Below are 18,066 nucleotides of genomic sequence, written 5' to 3' on the forward strand. Positions count from 1 at the left end.
TCACTCTGGCCTTTTGAAACGGCTGTCGAATAGTTTGGTCAAGTAAGCATCAACCTTCGTAGAACTATTACGAGTTTATGCACTATATGACCACTTAGATTTCGGTTTATAGATAAAATATCAAAGCTAAAAGCTGCTTTTCTTTCAAATTGATGACTACAAACCGTCGGGGGTATCCCTTGCCGATTATGAGTAGTGATCATTTTGTATCTTGATTTATTACATAGATGTTCAAGATAATCGGTACGCTTTCGTGTGAATAGCGGCTATATGTTTTTATTTTATAATTTCCTGCTATTTTAAACCAAATACATACCTAGTATGCACATGCACTAAAATGACATAATTTATATCATATTAGCAACTACAATGTGTGGGTACATGTGCTTTATTTAGCATAAATGTTTCCTTGTGTTTATGAAATTCCCTTTATACCAACAGGCATATTTAATTTCACACTTCAGAATTGTTTAACAAATAATATTTACATGCACAGTGTATTTTGTATAGAAAGATGAAAAAGACGTTTGTTTTCGTATATACAAAATGATAATATCAAGGGCGGCCTCTAACCCCGGGTTGAGCAGAACTCAACATTTAAACCATGTTGAGACTTTTTGAAACAAGAGGACCATGATGGTCCTGAATCGCTCACCTGTCCCCAAATGACCCAGTTTTGACGTCTTTTTTTCTATTATTTGACATAGTGACCTAGTTTTTGAGCTCATGTGACCTAGTTTTGAACTTGACCTAGATATCATCAAGATAAAATTTCTGACCAATTTTCATGAAGATCCATTAAAAAATATGGCCTCTAGAGAGGTCACAAGGTTTTTCTATTATTGACCTAATTACCTAGTCTTTTTGTCGGCTGTGATCCAGTTTCGAACTTGACCTAGATATCATCGAGGTAAATATTCTGACCAATTTTCATGAAGATTTATTCAAAAGTATGGCCTCTAGAGAGGTCACAAGGTTTTTCTATTTTTAGACCTAATGACCTAGTTTTTGACCGCAGATAACCCAGTTTTAAAGTTGACCTAGATATCATCAAGATGAACAATCAGATCAACTTTCATACAGATCCCTTGAAAAATATGGCCTCTAGAGAGGTCACAAGGTTTTTCCTATTATTTGACCTACTGACCTAGTTTTTGTCGACATGTGACCCAGTTTCAAATTTGGCCTAGATATCATCAAGTTGAACATTCTGACTAATTTTCATGAAGATCCTTTCAAAAGTATCGCCTCTAGAGAGGTCACAAGGTTTTTCTATTTTTAGACCTAATGACCTAGTTTTTGATCGCAGCTGACCCAGTTTCAAATTTGACCTAGATATTATCAAGATAAATATTCAGATCAAATTTCATACAGATCCCATGAAAAATATGGCCTCTAGAGAGGTCATAAGGTTTTTCTATTATTTGACCTACTGACCTAGTTTTTGTCGGCACGTAACCCAGTTTCAAATGTGACCTAGATATCATCAAGATAAACATTCTGACTAATTTTCATTTTTATTTTTAGACCTACTGACCTAGTTTTGGACGGCACATAACCCAGTTTCGAACTTGACCTAGATATCATCAAGATGACATTCTGACTAACTATCATAAAGATCCCATGAAAAATGCGACCTCTAGAGTGGTCACAAGCAAAAGTTTACGGACGAACTAACGGACGGACGCACGGATGACGGACGCTGCGCGATCACAAAAGCTCACCTGTCACTGCGACAGGTGAGCTAAAAAAACAACAAAAAAACATCCAAGAACCGCTTGTGCTATTTGCGGATTTGAAAGAATTTCCAATATGATATATATCTGTACAAACGAACACTAAATAAATCTTTTTGAAAATACAATTGAGATGTAGTCTAGCCAATAAACTCAGGACCGTATCGATATTTTGTACTATGTTAAATAGGTAGGTGGCGTTTTGTAATAATTTTCATAAAGCGAAGAAAAATACTGACCTTTTAAAAGTTTTCCCTGTCCCCTATTTGTATTAATTATATGCAAGAAAGCCAATTAATTTTTCACTGACACTGGATTATACCTTACATGTGTAATGCATATATTAGTATGGTCAGCAGTTCGAATTATTGGCTTGATAGTTTTGATTTTATTCAGATTTAAGAAATTAACAACGACAACATTTGAACAAGGACTGAAAGACTATCCAAGTTTAATCATTCATGACTGTTCACAAATGAAACCCAATGGTTTATCACAAAAATCATCATGCCACTGATAGTTCTCTGAATGACTATGACTACCCCTCCACATGACTGCACAGTTTTGGTCATGGCCTCCGTCATGATGGTTTGGCTGGCCCGGGTGCCAATCTGCTTCGGATGTATCAACTTTTTGGCTGTTTATCCAGAGAAAAGTATCGTTGAGGTCAAAGTCACGTGCACCAATCCAATATCCTTCCTGGTGGTTATCTGCTCAAAATAAAATTTGAGCCTTGCCATGAGGAAACCAACATAGTGGCTTTGCGACCAGCATGGATCCAGACCAGCCTGCGCATCCGCTCAATCTGGTCAGGATCCATGCTGTTCGCTAACAGTTTCTCTAATAGTAATAGGCTTTGAAAGCGAACAGCATGGATCCTGACCAGACTGCGCCGATGCGCAGGCTGGTTTTGGATCCATGCTGGTCGCAAAGCCACTATTTGGTTTTCCCATGGCACGGCTCATTTATGTTTGTATTATTTCATGAAAACATATTTGATACCTGTACTAACGTTACCTTGCTCAGTTTAATTTACATTTAATCATAGAAACTATTAAAATGATGTATGGACACGCATTTAAAGTAGTCACCTTAGAAGTTGGATACAATGTAAATGTATGTGATCTTTTTATGTCAATGCAGTTATCAATATTTTATTCCGAGGTGACGAAATATGGCATGTTATACTTTTAGATCCGACCGGAAATCTACAGACAATGGAACAGCAGAATCTATTATTTAGTTAACAGGATGGCATTCTATCTACTAGTTCTAGCATAAAACTTGAATGTAGGAAACTGGCCATTACGGTATTGTAGTAAATTTAGGAAACTGGCCATAACGGTATTGTAGTAAATGTAGGAAACTGGCCATTACGGTATTGTAGTAAATGTAGGAAACTGGCCATCACGGCATTGTAGTAAATGTAGGAAACTGGCCATTACGGTATTGTTGTAAATGTAGGAAACTGGCCATTACGGTATTGTAAACTGGCCATTACGGTATTGTAGGAAACTGGCCACTACGGTATTGTAAACTGGCCATTACGGTATTGTTGTTAATGTAGGAAACTGGCCACTACGGTATTGTAGGAAACTGGCCAATACGGTATTGTAGTAAAAGTAGGAGATTGGCCATTACGGTATTGTAGTAAATGTAGAAAACTGGCCATTACGGTATTGTAAACTGGCCATTACGGTATTGTAGGTAACTGGCCATCACGGTCTTGTAGTAAAAGTAGGAGATTGGCCATTACAGTATTGTAGTAAATGTAGGAAACTGGTTATCACGGTATTGTAGTAAATGTAGGAAACTGGCCATCACGGTCTTGTAGTAAATGTAGGAAACTGGCCATTACGGTGTTGTTGTAAATGTAGGAAACTGGCCACTACGGTATTGTAAACTGGCCATCACGGTCTTGTAGTAAATATAGGAAACTGGCCATTACGGTATTGTTGTAAATGTAAGAAACTGGCCGTTACGGTACTGTAAACTGGCCATTACGGTAATGTAGGAAACTGGTCATTACGGTATTGTAGTAAATGTAGGAAACTGGCCATTGTGGTATTGTTGTAAAAGTAGGAAACTGGCCACTACGGTATTGTAAACTGGCCATCACGGTATTGTAGTAAATGTAGGAAACTGGCCATTACGGTATTGTTGTAAAAGTAGGAAATTGGCCATTACGGTATTGTAGTAAATGTAGGAAACTGGCCACTACGGTATTATAAACTGGCCATTACGGTATTGTAGGAAACTGGCCATTACGGTATTGTAGTAAAAGTAGGAAATTGGCCATTACGGTATTGTAGTAAATGAAGGAAACTGGCCACTACGGTATTGTAAACTGGCCATTACGGTATTGTAGGAAACTGGCCATTACGGTATTATAGTAAAGGTAGGAAATTGGCCATTACGGTATTGTAGTAAATGTAGGAAACTGGCCATCACGGTATTGTAGTAAATATAGGAAACTGGCCATCACGGTATTGTAGTAAATGTAGGAAACTGGCCATCACGGTATTGTAGTAAATGTAGGAAACTGGCCATTACAGTATTGTAGTAAATGTAGGAAACTGGCCATTGTGGTATTGTAGTGAACCCCGTAAAAAGGCCATATACACGTTTAAAAAGATATAAGGTAGTATTACTCAAAAGTTTCTGCATATATATAATAGAACTTACTATGTATTAAACAGTACAATGCAACCTGCATATATTATACATGCCGCTTAACAGAGTTATGAACTTTGACAGACTGGGGAGAGTTATTCGTTTATATATATGTAGAACACTATAAAATTAAATGCGAGACTCGAAAGTATAAACTCTGCCATAATCAACTGAATTTCATCTTAAAATGTATTTGCTAGAAAACATTTTAAATGGTTATAAATAGACCTTTCCATAAGTTTAGAAACTTTGAATAAAACGCTAACCGGTCCATTATTAGTAGCTCCTGACTTGAAGTTCTTTTTAAAAAGAAGTTTGACTTTTGCCGACTTTCATCTGGAACTTGATTATTACCTAAAGAACCATTTGATATGTTACAGGTATTTATCAAGAAACAAGAGGACCATGATGGTCCTGAATCGCTCACCTGTTCCCACATGAAGCAGTTTTGAGTATGACGTCGCTTTTCTATTATTTGACATAGTGACCTAGTTTTTGAGCTCATGTGACCCAGTTTTTGAAGCTGATCTAGATATCATCAAGATAAAAATTCTGACCAATTTTCATAAAGATCCATTGAAAAATATGGCCTCTAGAGAGGTCACAAGGTTTTTCTATTATTTGACCTAATGACCTAGTTTTTGAAGGCACGTGATCCAGTTTTGAATTTGACCTAGATATCATCAAGTTTAACATTCTCACCAATGGTCATGAAGATCTCGTGAAAAATATGGCCTCTAGAGAGGCCACAATGTTTTTCCATTTTTAGACCTACTGACCTAGTTTTTGACCGCACATGACCCATTTCAAACTTGACCTAAATATCATCAAGGTAAACATTCTGACCAATTTTCATGAAGATCCATTGAAAAATATGGCCTCTAGAGAGGTCACAATGTTTTTCTATTTTTAAACCTAATGACCTAGTTTTTGAGCGCACGTGACCCAGTTTCAAACTTCACCTAGATATCATCAAGATAAATATTCAGACCAAATTTCATACAGATCCCATGAAAAATATGGCCTCTAGAGAGGTCACAAGGTTTTTCTATTATTTGACCTACTGACCTAGTTTTTGACCACACGTGACCCAGTTTCAAACTTGGTCTAGATGTCATCGAGTTAAACATTCTGACTAATTTTCATGAAGATCCATTGAAAAATATGGCCTCTAGGGAGGTCACAAGATTTTTCTATCTTTAGACCTAATGACCTAGTTTTTGACCACATGTGACCCAGTTTCAAATTTAATTTAGATATCATTAAGAGAAACATTCTGACCAACTTTCATATAGAACGCTTGAAAAATATGGCCTCTAGAGAGGTCACAATGTTTTTCTATTATTTGATCTACTGACCTAGTTTTTGACCGCAGTTGACCAAGTTTCAAATTTGACCTATATATCATCAAGATAAACATTCTGACCAACTTTCTTGAAGATCCATTGAAAAATTTGCCTCTAGGGAGGTCACAAGGTTTTTTCTATTTTAAGACCTACTGACCTAGTTTTTCACAGCATGTAATCCAGTTTCAAACTTGACCTAGATATCAATAAGATAAACATTCTGACCGGCTTTCATAAAGATCTCATGAAAAATGTGACCTCTAGAGTGGTCACAAGCAAACGTTTACGCACGGACGGACGGACTGACGGACGGACGATCACAAAAGCTCACCTTGTCACTTTGTGACTGGTGAGCTAAAAAATTAAAAATCAACATAATTTAGAAGTATGAGGACTATTATCCCTGTTTAACTCAGTAACACAAGACAGTTTCCGGCGGTTGAAAATTCATCTTACATCTTACCTTGATAGTTTAGTTTTTCCGCGATTCATAAAACGTTATTTAACGAAATATTATACCGTAGACCGGAACTTCCTGTTTCTATTTGCCTTTGAAACGCCATGATATATTTCCCATTTTCAAGAGTAAATTTCCCGCGTTTTTGTTTAAAAACGCTACTGTAAGAAAATACTGCTAAAAAGAAAATTGTTCGTTCGACGTTTTTTTACTATTATTTGTTGAATATAACATACATGAAAGAAAACAGATTCAGTTTCTGGTTTCAGGTATCAGGTTTAGATATGGATTATTCGGCTCTGGAATAACTGTTTATACGATAGGGCCCCGTTACCGGCTTAACTGTAGAACCTCATTACCACATAAACAATTACCACCAAGCCGGATATTTCCATCTGCACTAACAACCAGTGAAAACAAACAACTTCTTCGCAAAATCAGTATGACTTTAGTCAAGCGTTACGTTGATGTCTTCAAGGACATAATGGTAATTATTTAACATACGATGTATATCATTCAGTATGGTGTTTCTCATTAGGACAGCTTTGTCGTTCGTGTCTAGAATAACAAGGTCACCCCCAGCAGCTATGCATGTGGCTCGTGCATTGTACCAATCTTCGTGATTTGTATAAGTATGGACACACAGTGATGTGTTTCCGTCTTGTAGCAGTTGGTATCCGGCAGAAGTATCACAAACAACTACATACAACGAAAATGGTACATAGTTTTTGATTGACATGAACAGTACATATAGTGTTTAAGAGGAATAAAATATAAGATTTTGCTCAATACAAGTTTCTTTTATCCGAAATGTCTTTTAAGTGAGCTTTTCCACGCACTAACATTTTAAACTAGCAAATACTTAATCTAAAACATAGAGAACAGATGGAAATATATCAAGACAAAAAATTATCAATTGAAAGAATGATTTGAATAATTACAGTTAGGATGCGATGAGAGAGCATAGCTTAGTTACGAAAATACTGACGACTTTCATATGAAATTCACCTTTATTTTATTTTACCATGTAAACTGTTATTTACCCGGTGGGCTAGTCGTCATTACACCTAGGCTACACTTGTCATTACAAAAGTCTTGATTACAGCAAACTGGCGGACAACTACCACTTATGCCGATATGAGAGAATGCCGTACATGCCTGGAAGATAGGTAGTTTACAGATAATGTATATTAGAACTTCTTATGACTTTTTGATAATACACTAGTTGTTCATTACAGATTAAGAAAATTCACAAGTTTTTAATGGCACAGTGATTAGAAATAACACTAAGGTTTAACTCCATTGACAATTAATGATATTAACTTACCGCATTAGACTCACACATGCTTGTGTATACAACTTGCGAAGAACTGCTCAAATCTGTAGACACAAATACAATGCACTCCTGAAATGGTATATGCAAAAACAGCTTAATAACACATTTCATGGTGTAATTGGGACACTGACAAACTGCGACAATTAGACTCGTTCCAGATGATCAAAATACACCTTGTCCGACAGTTTATCTATTTGGTTCAAACTAAAGTGCGGGGGTCGATTGTTAGGTATGAGCATATTAGGTTTCCAAATACAAATATCCGCCTATATAAAGATGATGATTGTCACATGTTGTTATACCACTTGTTTCATTTTAAGTTTTGTTTTCCCAGACTGAATAGGTTTATGCACTTGAAAGGAAAAACTATATGCCCATCGATTTTATCAGTTTCATAAATTGTCTCACCTCAGTTTCTTTACAAATGTTAATGTCAGTGCAAGCTTGAGGGTCCAGGCTGGCATCGCACGTGAAACAATATGGTCCTCTCTTATCACGTGATATTGCTGAAGGATAAATGAAATGACAATGATTATCTGTAGCGTACTAGTTCTGAAATTTCTTTCTACAACTACTACAGCTGTTCTATTTCTGCTGCGACTGCAATGTTGCTACCAACCGTAGGACAAATAAACTTTGTATTATTATATTGTTGTTTTTTTTTTGTACCTAATCTATGTGTTACTGCTTTGGTACAACTAGTTGCTACTGTCGTTCTTGCGATAGCAGTAACATACTGTGTTATAATATAGATCTTTGCTATTATTTTAGTAGCCGCTTTCACTTTCAGTATCTGTGCTGCTTCTGTTATCGAAACTACGTATGCTGATATTGATGTTACTGCTGCTACTATTTGAACTATTTTCTTTATTTATCATTACTAATATAAATGTGTTGCTGAATATATTCTCTCTTTTTTTAACCAAGACAACATTCTTGATGATCATTATTTTTCTTGTTAGAACAGTTGTTGTCATTACTCATACTGCAGTTCTCATTAATATCTGCCGCCCGCCCGCTTAGCTTAATAGAGAGAGCGCAGGTTTTCCGATCGCGGGGTCGTGAGTTCGATCCCCGAGCAGGGCGTATGTTCTCTGTGACGGTTTAACATTGTGTCTGAAATCACTCGCCCTCAATCTCTGATTCATGTGGGGAAGTTGGCAGTTACTTGCGGAGAACAGGTTTGTACTGGTACAGAATCCAGGAACACTGGTTAGGTTAACTTCCCGCCGTGACATAACTGAAATACTGTTGAAAAACGGCGTTAAACGCAAAGCAAACAAACATTAATATATTCTTATTGTCAAAAGTAATGTCGACATTACATCATATAACATATGTAGAAGAGACGATTACCTGTTGTACCACATCCTTGATTGTTACAGAAATCTTGATCGCAACATTCATAGCATGTTGTTACATCAGTACCTCTCTCAGATATATCTCTCTTTCCGAGTATATTGCCAAGTGTTCCACATTTCTGGAAGAAAAAGACAATATTAATTAGTTTTAGAGAATATTTGTGTGTGAGAAGTAAATTTGGAAAAAATCTCACTGAGAAGTCATCTACTCGACATGTCTAATCATTCTATGAAGTTTCAATGTTCTGGGTCATGTGGTTCTCAAGTTATGGATCGGAAACAGTTTTCCATGTTCAGGCCCCTGTGGTCATGACTTTTGATGAGGTTACCCCGAAAACATTAGGAGCCCTTTACTCCGTAATTCCCATTATCCTACGAAGATTGAAGGTTCTAGGTCAAACGGTTCATAAGTTATTGATCGGAAATGTAGTGCAACTGACGAACGGACGGACAGAACAAAAACAGTAGGATATATACTGAACAACTAACTCGTCATTTACTATTTTGCCAATATCTTAAATACTCAAAGTATCTTTCTGAGAATTTACGTACGCCCAGAGTAATAGGTTGTTGATAATATATCAAAACTTCAACAAAATCAAACTATGTCATCATATACAGTTTACTCATTTTAGTACTCCAACGGCCACAAAAAATACAATAAAATATCCAGACTTCACAAACTTATGAAAACACGTTATAAAGAAAGTATTGCAATAACAAAAAAAAAAAAATAATAAAGTGCTGAAAAAGTGGGCTATAATATTTGGATAATATTTAACCATTTTCTTTTGAAAATAAAAATCTCCACCTCCGTTTTCTTAGAAAAAAAAAAAACACAACTTCTATATGTATTTTTTGTGATTTTTTAAAAGATGAGGTGTGGTTATAAATTGAATAAAATTATATCTATGCGTAATTTAATATTTTTGCAATATTGATAATGTTATTAACAACGGCTTTGTCTAACTGTCTATTTATTTAAAAAAAACCCGGACTTCTGGTAATTTTTAGATTTTAAGATGTTGAGCAAAAAAAAATTACAGCGGTCATGGAAGGAACTGACGACTGAAGTTGACTATATCGTAGGACATCGGTCGACATTGGTTTGAACATGGGACATAAATTGTATTGTGTATGATAATATATAAGTTCTTTTATAGCTTATTGCATATGAAACCCATAAAAGCTTTATCAAAAATGATACATTTATATCTTATATCAAAGTACAAAAATACAACTCACACGTAACTGATTGGAGCAATTTCTAATTTTTTCTATGTTGGTCTCAGTTAGCAACTACTCACTGCATCAGTATGTGAACCAGTTTAATATTTTATAAGATTTCTAAAATAGTAGCCATAGGATGATATTTGAAAATCTGATTACCGTTTTATCAAGACATCCAGAGCTGTACATTACATCGCCAACAGCTGTCACAAACTGTCTGATGGAGCAAGTCTAAATTGAAGGTGAAATTTTATTAACTGTGAAAGAAAATTTCTTTAACTAATATATACATAGAATTATAAAAACGCTGTTTTTATGCGTGCGTACGGGTCCGATGTTTTTTATAAACCAGACTCATACCTATTTGACGTAAAAGTATGTTACTAGTATTAAATCTTTGGGTTAGTGCGACTTATAAAGTTCCTATCAAATAGAAAAATAATTGAGAGGTACATCCATCCGCTTTTGAAAACGTACCATTTGAATAAAATAGTAGTAACTTCAAAGTGTGTTTTGAGTTGCAGACCTACCTGATCTGGTCCGCATGTTTCAATTTTGGTACAGTTACTTGGGTCCGCTACATCTGTACAATGAAAGCACCGCTCCGCTTGTGCTGCAAGAAATCAATTCACTTTTACCATTCTGTCTGAACTAAATATCAGGTCATTATTAAAGACTGTCATTGGTACATACATTCTTCTTATGCAACTACCTACCTCGCGCCAAAAGTTTTCCTTAATATATCGAAAGATTTTTGCTTGGCTATAGTGTAGGTTTATTTGTGTTTTTTTAGCAGTTTCTGTTATATGCAGCATGCATAACCTGCACAATACGTCGCTTTTCACGGAAATTGCACTCAGTGATTCACTGAAAGTTCGATGTGTATCGTTGTATGAATAAACCGTCGGATGTCACTAAAGCCTTTTCGGGTACTTGTCACATGTGCAAATGTCAGTTCTTCTCGACCCGGGATTTGATGGCGTGGACTGTAGAAACAGTTTTGCTTTTATCGTGTTGAACGACCTATGAAGTTTCCACATTTTTTATTTAACATTATAATATCAAATGCTTATGTGACGTTTCAAATACGTGATTAGGTCTTGAATTCTGAAACTTTTTCAGTGTTAAAGTGGAATTATGCGCATTTTTCAAGTAAAAATACTGCCGAAATAGATGTGTTTGTAAAAAGAGTGGAGGAAATTATAGCTTTAAACCCAATATACCAAATTCTTGCTGCTACCAGTACGAAATAATAACTTTCTAAATATGACTTTTCTTATTTTGACTGGGGCAGTCTTTTTAAGAAAAGTCACACTGCATGCAGGGGTTGCTTCCCTTCAACTTCAGAAATCTCTACCTATAGGTAAGGGAGGTCACTGCATAGAAGACTGAGGAAAAGAACTATTATTTTATTAGTCCGATTTCTTTATTTCTGATGCATCAACTTGAAATACTCATGCGGCATTATCGTTAATTTAACACATTTAGATGCACAGCAACCGAAAATTGCTTTTTTAAAACCACACAATGTGCAGTAAGATATGCATAATGCCACTTTAAAAGGAAGTAATTTATGTACACTTTACTTACCGCGGATGGGATGTAGAAGGACGAACGGGGCAGTCAAAGTGATTCCTATATAGCAAGTCTGCAAACTCTGACACAATAATACTTCACCTTATTGCACGGCCCATCGGGGCCGGGCATATAGAGGTGGTTTAAGAATGTGCCATGGGTTCGGATTTGACAACTTTTTCCCTTCGAGTCATATTTTCTGTTAAATTTTCGTTTGACACTCGGAAAGCGAATATTCTAACGTGTAATCGCAACAATAATGGAATTGATATTTTTATACTGTTCCTTCTGGTTAATATTTTGCAATACTTGCAGAATTTGCATTATATTGAATCGGATTTTATCATTTTCAGCCTAACGTCTTCTTTTATTAAAATATTTTGAAGTGGATTTTGTCAAGAACAAGGTAAGTTGTTACCAACAATTTTGTTTTTGGCAACATAGCATTCTGAGTGCCAATTCACATGCGTTGACCTAAATTGTAGAATAAACCAAACTCACAGCGAGTCACCCTACTTACACTATCAATAGGAAACATTCATAAATGAATAGCATGCTTTAGAAGACTTTTTGCGTAGTATACGCATTTTAATAGGTTTATAGAGGTGAGTTGCAGTCATAGTAACATTTTTATTGCGTATAAATGTGAAGGTTTTGAAGACGGATTAGTGTAAACAATAGATCACGTGACTTTTGGCGCGAATTTACTACACATACATGTACATATGCTACATTTGCCAGGTGGCGCTGTGTAAGGTTTTTCCAATTATTAAATGAAGCTATTTATAAACATATCCCAATGTCTTGCAGTTACTGAAACATTAGGCATTTTAATTTATTAATTTGAGACCGCGTCAGAATTTTTGACTCGGTGTCATGGAGAGAATTTTCTCTTGTACATACTTCCTAATAATTAAGACACGAGGCAGCTTGAGAATAAAGAGATAGATAGTCGAACTAATCCGACGTATACAGTTTGTTTTATATTGTGACGGTCAAATTGTGGCTGCAAATATTAGAAATAAAAAGCAGCCACTCGGCGACAGTAAGCTTGTCTAAAGAATTAGGATTTTCAAGTTCTGTAAAATTATAGATTGAAAAATCTTTGTATTCATGGATTGTCCATATATGTACTCTATATAATTTAAAACGAAGAAATGCTAGACCTGTTTTGCAGACATTCTGCCAATATGGATCTCTCAGAATTTTCAGAAAATATGAAAAACATTAGTGATCGATCTGTTTGAAATTGTCCTATCTGTTTTTTTCTATGCATGTTATAACTGGAAGATTTCTTTTAACCTGTGGTTTTTGATTTCATCAAGTGATTTCATCAAGTCATTCCGGTAAAACCAGAGGTAACTTAAGGCTAGTCCAATGACAAAACATAGCGGCTTTAAGTTTTCTGGAATACTGTGTTAAAACAGATTGGATATATGAGTGATAATTTGTTAGATATGTGATGCATTTTTAGTGCCAGTTGAATATTCACATGTGGATCTAAATTGTAGAATAAACCAAAGCCTTAGCAAGTCACCCAAAGTGGACCTAGTTTAATAAATTTTTATGAGTATAAATTTGAAGTTTTTGAAGACGGAAAAGGCTACTGGGCACATGCTAGGGGTGTAACGATATGCTAGTCTCACGATACAATATGTATCGTGATACAGATGCAGCGATATCGCGATATGAATTGAGTACCGTAATTAAGTATTCATGTGACAAAATGAAAAAATAATCAATGTTTCTACTCTTGGAAAGTACTTGAAATTTTGCTTTTAAGTTTAAGAAACTGTAATAAATGATACACTTCTGTAGTTACTATGTTTAACATATGTTGCATGAAAGTTTTCACTTATCGTTTCTGTATCGTGAGACAGGCCTATGATACGATACGTGTATCGCCAAACTAATGTATCATGATAAAATGAATTTTGATATATCGTTACAGTTACACCCTTGGCCCCTGCTAATTTATCCCTGGGTAAGTTGATTTCTAACATCACTGACCATGTTTAAAGTATAAGAAGTGCAGTTTTTCAACTTTTTGTTAAAACATTTGAAAAAAAAACCTCCGAGGCAATGAAAAAGAATAAGGGTCCGGCCAGAAGTTTAGGGTAGGTCGGGATACCGGAAACAAACATTTTTTTAACCTAATTTGTATTTATTTGTGACAATGCTTGTTTTAAATATTATAAGAGGATTTAAATTAATATTTTTGAGAGAATTTCAGCAGGCTGCCTGGCTCAACAGAAAAAGGTGGTAAATCGGCTTATATGCAGAGTTGACTTGGTAGAAAACTTAAATTATTACTAAAATCTCCATTACCATTTTTGTTTTCACATTTTAACATTACCTTTCAGCTTTAAAAACCAGGTATCGAAAATTTATCCTAAGTGATATTGCAGTTCCACTGACCAGGTAGCTCAATTGGCAGAGCAACCCAAAATTGAGGAAATTACGTATGGTAATTTGTGTTTTGGGGAGGTTCCAGGTTCGAACCCTGGTCTGGCTGTGCAAACTGTCGCGTTGTGAAGTTAACTTTTTCCAGTTTTTATAGAAGATCTACAGATAAAATATGAAAATGCATCTTTATTTACTTATATTGCTGTGATACAGTATATACCTTGAAATAAATTTATTCCCCACTATTTTGTTTACTCTTGGGGGCATATTTGTACTCTTTGATTTTTAGCTCATCTGATTTTTTGAAGAAAAAAAAATGATGAGTTATTGTCATCACTTGATCGGCGTCGGCGTTGCCTGGTTAAGTTTTATGTTTAGGTCAGCTTTTCTCCTAAACAATCAAAGCTATTGCTTTGAACCTTGCAACACTTGTTCACCATCATAAGCTGACCCTGTACATCAAGAAACATAACTCCATCCTGCTTTTTGCAAGAATTATTGCCCCTTTTGGACTTTCAAAATCAGTTTTCTTGGTTAAGTTTTATGTTTAGGTCAGCTTTTCTCCTAAACTATCAAAGCTATTGCTTTAAAACTTGCAACACCTGTTCACCACCATAAGCTGACCTTCTACAGCAAGAAACATAACTCCATCCTGCTTTTTGCAAGATTTATGGCCCCTTTTAGACTTAGAAAATATCAGATTTCTTGGTTAAGTTTTATGTTTAGGTCAACTTTTCTCCTAAACTATCAAAGCTATTGCTTTGAAACTTGCAACACTTTTTCACCATCATAAGCTGACCCTGTACATCAAGAAACATAACTCCATCCTGCTTTTTGCAAGAATAATTGCCCCTTTTGGACTTACAAAATCAGTTTTCTTGGTTAAGTTTTATGTTTAGGTCAGCTTTTCTCCTAAACTATCAAAGCTATTGCTTTAAAACTTGCAACACCTGTTCACAACCATAAGCTAACCTTGTACAGCAAGAAACATAACTCCATCCTGCTTTTTGCAAGATTTATGGCCCCTTTTAGACTTAGAAAATATCAGATTTCTTGGTTAAGTTTATGTTTAGGTCAACTTTTTCTCCTAAACTATCAAAGCTATTGCTTTGAAACTTGCAACTCTTGTTCACCATCATAAGCCGACCCTGTACATCAAGAAACATAACTCCATCCTGCTTTTTGCAAGATTTATGGCCCCTTTTAGACTTAGAAAATATCAGATTTCTTGGTTAAGTTTATGTTTAGGTCAACTTTTTCTCCTAAACTATCAAAGCTATTGCTTTAAAACTTGCAACAGTTTTTCACCATCATAAGCGGACGCTGTACATCAAGAAACATAACTCTATCCTGCTTTTTTCAAGAATGATGGCCCTTTTTAGATTTTGAAAATCATGTGTAGGACAATATTTCTATTAAACAAAAAAATTAGATGAGCGTCAGCACCCGCAAGGCGGTGTGCTCTTGTTTAGCTCTTGTGATCACTCGATGTCCGGCGTCTGTCTGTCAACATTTAGCTTGTGTATGCGATAGAGACTGATCTCCATGATTTTTTTTTCAGAATGATTACCTTGGTGAAATTTAGGCCAAATTTGACATTGGGTCATCTGGGGTTAAAAACTAGGACACTAGGTCAAATCAAAGAAAAACCTTGTGTATGCGATAGAGACTGTATTTTTCAATTGATCTTCATGAAATTTTGTCAGAATAATAACCTTGATAAAATCTAGGTCAAGTTTGAATATGGGTCATTTGGGGTCCAAAACTAGGTCACTAGGTCATATCTAAGAAAATACTTGTTTAAACTCAAGAGACCACATTTTCGGTCCAATCTTAATTTTTTCAGGTGACAAGTTTTTAAATCTGAGATAAGTAGCAGTGTGCCACAATTACAGATCTGGCTTCAACAGCGGCAGTTTCTGGTTGTTCTGTTTTATTCTCTATCATTCCACTTTCACTATCATCTTTGGTGAAATATACCTTCACTGATACGGACCATTACAAACCCTTTGTTTTTTGGGCCGTGCGACCATCTATTTGCTGCATCTTGCAGCAACTTTTTACTTGTTGATGCAGTGTTGGCAATATTCCTGCGTGGTGGTATTATAGTCCTCAAAGTATGGACGGCGTACAGATATGGGAAGAGTGTGTTGGTCGGAGGTGAGTACAAGTTTTTTTATGTTTAGCGATACTCGGGAAACGATACGAGCTATATAAAAAAGAGGGGTGAGTTGGTGCAATCTCAAGAGATAAAGCAGACATTTTTACGAGAGAAATTCTAGTGTCATTAAAAACAGACTATCATTACTATTTTGAATGTCGTTGTATTGAAGAAGATCTGTTGTGCATAGATAAAGAATATCAAACTTACCAAAATAGAACAAGCCAATATAACCAAGAACAAATAGCTTAACAACGATCATGTCGACCGATTTACAGTTATAGTAAATTGAGGTCACTTTATATCTCTACTTTGTCGCCAAAAATACACAGACTAGTCATTCAACAAGAGCTGTCACAGGAGACAGCGCGCTCGACTATTTCGATGCTGGATAGTGAAACTGGGCACATCTGAGGAAACTAGAGCTGTCACTGGGGTGTTTAATGACACCAATTGTGGATGAAGATATTGCACAATAGCCTGAGTCTATGTCAAAAATATTAACTTAAAGTAATAAGAGAGGTAAAGATAAAATGTATCAAAACACTATCAAGTGTATCCTAAGCAAAAAGGGGTATATTCATTAAATATTGATGCCAGAGTTATGCACCTTGTGTCATATGGTGTGGGTGATGATGTTGAACAACTATTTTAAGTTTGAATCAAATCCATTCAGTAATAACAGAGACAGAGTGAAAGTGCATCAAAACTTTAACCTAAAATTCTACGTAAAAAGGGGGAATAATTAATGAAAAATTGGTGCCAGAGTTATGCACCTTGCGTCATATGGTGTGGGTGATGATGTTGAACAACTATTTTAAGTTTGAATCAAATCCATTCAGTAATAACATAGACAGAGTGAAAGTGCATCAAAACTTTAACCTAAAATTCTAAGTAAAAAGAGGAAATAATTGATGAATAATTGGTCCCAGAGTTATGCACCTTGTGTCATATGATATGGGTAATGATGTTGAACAGAGATAGAGTGAAAGTGCATAAACTTTAACCTGAAATTCTAAGTAAAAAGGGGAATAATTCATGAAAAATTGTGCCAGAGTTATGCATCTTGTGTCATATGATGTGGGTGATGATGCTGAACAACTATTTTAAGTTTGAATCAAATCCATTCAGTAATAACAAAGGTAGAGTGAAAGTGCACCAAAACTGTAACCTGAAATTCTAAGTAAAAAGGGGGAATAATTTATGAAAAGATGGGGCCAGAGTTATGCACCTTGCGTCATATGATGTGGGAGATGATGTTGAACAACTATTTTAAGTTTGAATCAAATCCATTCAGTAATAACAGAGATAGAGTGAAAGTGCATCAAAACTTTAACCTGAAAATCTAAGTGAAAAGGGGGGATAATTCATGAAATATTGGTGCCAGAGTTATGGCCCTTTTGTCAGATGATGTGGATGATGAGGAATAAGTATTTCAAGTTTGAATCAAATCCATCAAGTAATTACAGAGATAAGTTAAGAATCAAATCCATTCAGTAATAACAGAGATATAGTGAAAGTGCATCAAAACTTTAACCTGAAAATCTAAGTGAAAAGGGGGGATAATTCCTGAAATATTGGTGCCAGAGTTATGGCCCTTATGTCAGATGATGTGGATGGTGATGAGGAATTAGTATTTTAAGTTTGAATCAAATCCATCAAGTAATTACAGAGATAAGTTAAAAAAGAGAAAGTGTAAAAAAAACTTTAACCAAGGTGGGGACGCGGAAAGACGCCGACGCCGTCGCCGGGTCGAGTAGGATAACTCTCCTTATACTTCGTATA

At 35.6% G+C, this 18,066-nt stretch overlaps 2 protein-coding genes across 2 annotated transcripts in view; both read right to left on the reverse strand.

The window, feature by feature from the left end:
* The window catches only part of LOC123564434 (macrophage mannose receptor 1-like), a 69,909-nt gene that overhangs the window by 22,275 nt on the left and 29,568 nt on the right, over positions 1-18,066 (reverse strand). The window lies entirely within an intron of this gene.
* Positions 2,158-16,635, reverse strand: LOC123564432 (prestalk protein-like). Its single transcript, XM_045358021.2, has 9 exons — positions 16,492-16,635; positions 10,670-10,752; positions 10,299-10,370; positions 8,905-9,028; positions 7,957-8,054; positions 7,540-7,617; positions 7,256-7,370; positions 6,717-6,911; positions 2,158-2,446 (listed from the first exon to the last, which is right to left on the reverse strand). The coding sequence occupies exons 1-9, from the start codon at positions 16,541-16,543 to the stop codon at positions 2,196-2,198; spliced, it is 1,068 nt and encodes a 355-aa protein (XP_045213956.2). The 5' UTR covers positions 16,544-16,635; the 3' UTR covers positions 2,158-2,195.

This window comes from Mercenaria mercenaria, chromosome 2, assembly GCF_021730395.1.
Source record: "Mercenaria mercenaria strain notata chromosome 2, MADL_Memer_1, whole genome shotgun sequence".
Taxonomy (NCBI): domain Eukaryota; kingdom Metazoa; phylum Mollusca; class Bivalvia; order Venerida; family Veneridae; genus Mercenaria; species Mercenaria mercenaria.